General features: G+C 50.6%; 1 protein-coding gene across 5 annotated transcripts in view; it reads right to left on the bottom strand.

Moving 5' to 3' along the window:
- Positions 1-211: 211 nt before the first annotated feature.
- Positions 212-6,691, bottom strand: part of UEVLD (UEV and lactate/malate dehyrogenase domains) — a 41,393-nt gene continuing 34,913 nt past the window's right edge. For all 5 annotated transcript variants that reach the window (XM_029060934.2, XM_029060936.2, XM_029060935.2 and 2 more), the window contains 3 exons: positions 4,736-4,799; positions 3,716-3,839; positions 212-704 (listed from right to left, as the gene is read on the bottom strand). In XM_029060934.2, coding sequence (XP_028916767.1) covers positions 537-704; positions 3,716-3,839; positions 4,736-4,799 — 356 coding nt within the window. In that variant the 3' untranslated portion in view covers positions 212-536. The remainder of the gene's footprint in view (positions 705-3,715; positions 3,840-4,735; positions 4,800-6,691) is intronic.

Below are 6,691 nucleotides of genomic sequence, written 5' to 3'. Positions count from 1 at the left end.
TAAATGAATGAATTTTTCAGGCACAACTGATATTCTCCATGTGGCCATCCCAAAAGCCATTTCGATACTCTCCGACCAGAAAAACCTTAGGAGGCCCCGGCGAGAATTCCGAATACTGATAACATTTCTCAACCTGAATGAACATTTTAAAACGAGCTCGATGACGTCTACCCGCCACTTTAAAAATACTCCCCAAGTTCTGCCCGCACCGTTGGTTTGTAACGCCCGGTTTAAAGCCAAATTCCAAGTAGCGTCGCTTTGGGCTTTCCCCGCCCGAGATTAAAACCGAGGACGGATTTTGATACCCCAGAGAGAGTGGCTTCTACCTGAATCCCGCCGTCTCCTCACGAAGACGGTGTTGAGAGAACATCTGAGCTGTTCGAGGGGGACCCCACAGCACTCAACCAGCTCGACTAAGTAGCCGGGCGGGCCGTAACGAAGGTACCCGTAAAGGCTCTCTGATTACACAAATCAGGAGGTCAGACCAGCGTCCCTTTCCCATTGGAGAAAATCCAACAGCCGCACCGAATTAGAGCTTAGATTTTCAGCTGCCGCTGCAGATCGCGAAGCGAGGCCGCGCTGCTTTGGAGCTTCTTCAGCAGGCGGTCGTCCTTCAGCGTCGTCTCCATCACTTCGGTCACCCCGCCGTTCCCCAGGATGCACGGCAAACTCAGGAACACCTCACTGTCTATGTTATAAGACCCCTGCAGGGGAGGAAAAAAAGATGACGAGGAGCGACCCTTCACTAAAAAAGTTCAAGTCCCAAAACGCAACACCCTTAACGCCTTCCCCGTCCGTTCTCCGCCCCTTTCGGAGAAAACCGTTCGACGACGCTTTGTTTCTCTTTTGGGCTTCGTTCATTCGTTCTGTTTCCGGAACCCCGAATTATAAATGAGAGCAAGGCGTGACGCGGCTCTCGACACTCGGGTCGCTGATGAAAATGACGACAGGGAAACCTTAGCAGAGGAATTGATGGAGGGGGTAATAATAATTGGAGTATTTGCTAAGGGCTTACGATGTGTCAGTAATAATAATAATACTTCATCTTGTATCTACATTATATAACTGTCGTACTGTTAAGCACTTACTACGTGCCAGGCACCGTACTAAAGGACTGGAGTCGATACAAAATAATCAGGTCTCACACGGGGCTCCCAGGCCAAGTAGGAGGGAGAACAGGTATCGAATCCCCATTTTGCAGATGAGGGAACTAAGGCCCAGAGAAGTGAAGTGAATTGCCCGAGGTCACCCAGCAGACGAGCGGCGGAGCTGGGATCAGAACCCGGTTCCTTCTGCCTCCCAGGCCCGGGCCCTTTCCGCTAGGCAACGCTGCTTCTCAGGGAGCTGAGATGCACTGAGCCTAGCCAGGCCCCGAGCCAAGCGCCGGGATCGATAAAAGATACTCGGATCGGACGCTTCCCTGTCTTAAATGGAGTTCGCAAGACTAAAGGGAGAGACTGTCGAGCAATCAGTCAATCGTGGTATTTACTGAACACTTACTTTGGGCAGACCGCCATAGTAAGTGGTTGGGAGAGTAGAATCCAACCAAGTTGGTATCTTCTTTCTTGCCGCCGACCTCTCACCCACGTCCTGCCTCTGGCCTGGGATACCTCCCATTCCATACCCGACAGACCGTTACTCTTCCCCCCTTCAAAGCCTCACTGAAGGCACACCTCCTCCAAGAGGCCTTCCCTGACTAAGCCCTTCTTTCCTTTCATTCAATCATAGTTATGCTTACTGTGTGGTGAGCTCTGCCGCCCACCTCCTCGCCGTCCCTCGGTCTCGCCCATCCCGCCGCCGACCCCCGGGCCGCGTCCTCCCGCGGTCCCGGAACGCCCTCCCTCCTCACCTCCGCCAATCTGATTCTCTTCCCCTCTTCAAAACCCTACTTAAAACTCACCTCCTCCGAGAGGCCTTCCCAGACTGAGCTCCTCTTCTCCCTCTACTCCCTCTGCCATCCCCCCTTTACCTCTCCGCAGCTTAACCCTCTTTTTCCCTTTTTCCCTCTGCTCCTCCACCTCTCCCTTCCCATCCCCTCAGCACCGTACTCGTCCGCTCAACTGTATATATTTCCGTTACCCTATTTATTTTGTTAATGAAATGTACATCGCCTCGATTCTATTTAGTCGCCATCGGTTTTTACGAGACGTTCTTCCCCTCGACTCTATTCATCGCCATCGTTCTCGTCTGTCCGTCTCCCCCGATTAGACCGTAAGCCCGTCAAACGGCAGGGACCGTCTCTATCTGTTGCCGACTTGTTCATTCCAAGCGCTTAGTATAGTGCTCTGCACATAGTAAGCGCTCAATAAATACCATTGAATGAATGAATGTACTGAACGCTTGGGAGAGTACAATACAACAGTAAGCAGGCACATTCCCCATCCCCGACACGCTTACAGTCTAGAGGGGGAGACAGACATTAATAGAATTAAATAAATTACAGATAACGGGCATGCTCTTCTGGTGTGCCTAAGAGCAATTCCCGAATGGGAAAATGGTAGACGGCCAGGATTTCTCAAGGGACACTTCAATGGCCTCTTGGTGATGTACTTTTGCCAGGGATTGTCTCTGTTGCCGAACTGTCCATTCCAAGCGCTTAGTACAGTGCTCTGCACATAGTAAGCGCTCAATAAATACTACTGAATGAATGAATGAGTCGCTTTTTTCCTGCACTATTACAAACTCCGCTGTATAAGTCACTTCTCCTCTTCTCCCACTCCCTTTGGCGTCGCCCTGACTTGCTCCCTTTCTTCCTCCCCCCTTCTCAGTCCCACAGCCCTTAGGCACAGATCTGTAATTTTATTTCTTTCTATTAATGTCTGTCTCCTCCTCTAGACTGTACGTTCGTTAAGGGCAGGAAGAGTGTCCGATACATTGTATTCTCCCAAGTGCTTAGTACAGTCCTCTGCCCACGGTAAACACTCGATAAATACGATTGACTGACTGACCGGTAGACACAAGGGCCACCTACAATCTCTGCTCCCTGTCAGCCCTATTCCCTCCAGGGGTACAGCATATCGCAAAGGGCGGGCACCGCATTTGCCCGGGCATGTGTCAACTTTGCCTGGGTAGGTGCCAACTTTGCCCACGCTAAAAATAACTGTGGTACCTGTTAAGCGCCTACCTATGTGCCAAGCACTGTTCTAAGTTCTGCGGTAGATCCAAGTTAAGTGGGACACGGTCCAAGTCTCCCATGGGGCTCACACTCTTCATCCCCATTGTACAGATGAGGTGACTGAGGCCCAGAGAAGCGAAGCGACTTGCCCAAGGTCAAACAGCAGATAGGTGGCAGAGCCGGGATTAGAATCCAGGTCCTTCTGATTCCCAGGCCCGGATTCCCAGGTCCGCTAAGCCACGCTGCTTCTCTAGGCGGCCCCAACTGGGATTAGAATCCAACCCGCTGGACCGACAGCAGGATTAATCGGGACGTTATCGACTGCTGAATTAATCAGGATAGATTGACTGCTTGATTGATATATAACGCCCATCAAGAGAAAAAAATAAACAAGGGAAACTCACTTCTAAAAGCTCACCGTATTCTGTCATCTGATCCGGAACAATTGTCCATTAAGGACCTGGGATGATCAGACATTATTCTGAAGCACTGACAGAGATTTTTCTGTAGAACACCCCACAGATTATGCCGAAACTGAATGAAAGAAAACCGATTAGGGTCAGAGGAGAAAAGGACAGGGCTCCACCCCGAGGTTTTTACCTTAGCGAGAATCGACACAGAATGAACTTTTCGCTTATTGTTTACGATGCTGTCGGTCAGGTCCGCTACCGAGAGCCCCACGGACCAGGATCGTTGACCTTTCGTCGTTAGTATTTCCACGGCTCTGAATTTCAAGAAGGGGGGGGGGAGGAGGGGGAAATGAGAAAATAAAACTCGGATCTTTTCAAGACAGTTGTTCTATACGGAGGTTACGATCGTTCGTTCATTCAATCGAATTGATTGAATCCTTGCTGGGCGCAAAAGCTCTTTGGCGCTGTGCTGTACTCAGCTCTTGAGAGAGTACGATATAACAATAAACAGACACATCCCCTGCCCACAACGAGCTTACAGTCTAGATAATTTCTAAGCAATATCACGGTGCAGAAGAGGAACAGCCCGGCCCCTCTCTGAGTTCAGAAAGAGGGAGACGGCTAACTGATCCGTCACACCAGGGTGGTTACCAGATAGGTGGTACTTAACCAATGCTCTTTAATAATAATGTTTGTATTTCTTAAGCGCTTACTATGTGCAGAGCACTGTTCTAAGCGCTGGGGTAGATACAGGGTAATCAGGTTGTCCCACATGAGGCTCACAGTCTTCACCCCCATTTTACAGATGAGGGAACTGAGGCCCAGAGAAGTGACTTGCCCACAGTCACACAGCTGCCAAGTGGCAGAGCTGGGATTCGAACCCACGACCTCTGACTCCCAAGCCCGGGCTCTTTCCGCTGAGCCACGCTGCTCTTTACTGCGCACTTTCACTGTGCAGAGCACCGTACCGAGCGCTTCAATACGGTACCTCTTTTTTTTTTTTAAAGTCGGTACTTTTGCTCCTCCGGGGCCGATGGGGACCCAGAAATTTTGGGCCCGTATTGGCGACATGGGCAGAACTTAGAGATGAGAGGGCTTTCTTCGAGCGCATGAACCTCCAGGAAGAATACGTTTGGGAAATCAGCTGGATGGTTCAAAGTACGTGGACTTTCCGGGAATTCTGCCAAACATTTTCTGCTCTCAGCGTTACCTGTTGGCTAACTGCAGCTGGGAGCTATTAGGCACGATTTCTTCAGGGCCACCCCAGGCCGGCACTAGGAAGGAAATGAAACATATCTGTGATTAGACCGAGGCCTGTCGTTCACAACAAGGAAAGAGCTTTGATAGCAGGATTTAAGAGAAGCAGCGTGGCCTAGTGGGAGGAGCCTGAGCCTGGGAGTCAGAGGACCTGGGTTCTAATCCCCACTCCGCCGCTTACCTGCTGTGTCGCCCGGGGCAAGTCACCTCACTACTCTGGGCCTCACTTCCCTCATCTGCAAAATGGGGCTTCAATATCTGTTCTCCCCACTTATTAGAATTGTGGGCCCCACCTAGAACCTGGGGATCTTGTATCTACCCCCGTGCCTGGCAAAGAGTAAGCGCTTAATAAATACCACAATTATAATTATTATTATTACACGGTATTTGTTAAGCTCTTATTATGTTCCATTCATTCAATAGTATTTATTGAGCGCTTACCAAGTGCAGAGCACTGTACTAAGCGCTTGGAATGGACAATTTGGCAACAGATAGAGACACTCCCTGCCCACTGCCGGGCCTGCAGTCTAATCGGAACTATAGTTCCAGGCACTAAACAAGTTACTCAGGATGGACGCAGTCCCTGTCCCACATGGGGCTCACAGTTTTAATCCCCATTTTACCCATGAGGTAATCAGTCAATAAGTCGCATTTGTTGGTCCCTTACTGTGCGCAGAGCACTGTATTAAGCACTTGGGAGAGTAGAATATAACACCTGTTTAGACGCACTCCCTGTCCACGATGAACTTATAGTCTAGAGGAGGAGACAGATGATAATAGAAATAAATAAATGACAGATATGTACATTAAGTGCGGCTGGATGTGGGGTGGGGATGAATACAGGGAGCAAGTCAGGGCACCGCTGGCTTGAGGTTCAGAGTAGTGAAGTGACTAACCCAAGGTCTCCCAGCAGGGAAGTGACCTTAGAACCCAGGTCCTTCCGACGTCTAGGACTGTGCTTCTTCCACTAGACCGTGTGGTTTCACGTAATTAAAAGGGTTAAAGGGCTCTTTAAAAATAGCTCCTCAATCATCTGTTTTGACCTTTGCAGCACGGTGGAGTGGATAGAGTCCGGGCCTGGGAGTCAGAAGGTCATGGGTTCTTTTCCCGGCTCCGCCACTCGTCTGCTATGTGGCCTTGGGCAAGCCACTTCACTTCTCTGTGTCTCAGTTACCTCATCTGAAGACTGTGAGCCCCGTGTGGGACACAGTCCCTGTCCCGCATGGGGCTCACAGTCTTAATCCCCATTTTACAGATGAGATAATAATAATTATGGGATTTGTTAAGCACTTACTATGTGCCAGGCACTGCACTAAACGCAGGGGTGGGTACGCGCAAATCAGGTTGGACACAATCCCTTGTCCCACACTGGGCTCACAGCCCCAATCCCCATTTTACAGATGAGGTAACTGAGGCCCAGAGAAGTGAAGTGACTTGTCCAAGAAAACAGAGTAAGCATTCGGTGGGATTAGCCAGGATTAGAACCCAGGTAGGTGTAAATCCAAGGTGCGGGGACACATGTCTGGAGGTTCCCAGGCCTCGGGCAAATTGCCTAAACTTCTCTGGGCCTCAGTTTTCTAACGCCCTCCATCGCCTTGCCCTTTCCTACCTCGCCTCGCTACTCTCCTCCTACAACCCAGCCCCCACATTTCGCTCCTGTAACGTCAACCTTCTCAGCGGACCTCCATCTCATCTATCTCACTGCCGACCTCTCGCCCACATCCCGCCTCGGGCCTGGAACGCCCTTCCCCTCCTCAAATCCGACAATGACTCTCCCCATCTTCAGAGCCTTCATTAAGGCCCATCTCCTCCAAGAGGCCTTCCCCGACTAAGCCGTCCCTTCCTCTTCTCCCTCTCCCTCCGCGCCGCCCTGACTTGCTCCTTTTATTCATTCCCCCTCCCAGCCCCA

Source organism: Ornithorhynchus anatinus, chromosome 3 (genome assembly GCF_004115215.2).
Source record: "Ornithorhynchus anatinus isolate Pmale09 chromosome 3, mOrnAna1.pri.v4, whole genome shotgun sequence".
Taxonomy (NCBI): Eukaryota; Metazoa; Chordata; class Mammalia; order Monotremata; family Ornithorhynchidae; genus Ornithorhynchus; species Ornithorhynchus anatinus.
This window is presented reverse-complemented; position numbering and strand designations above follow the sequence as displayed.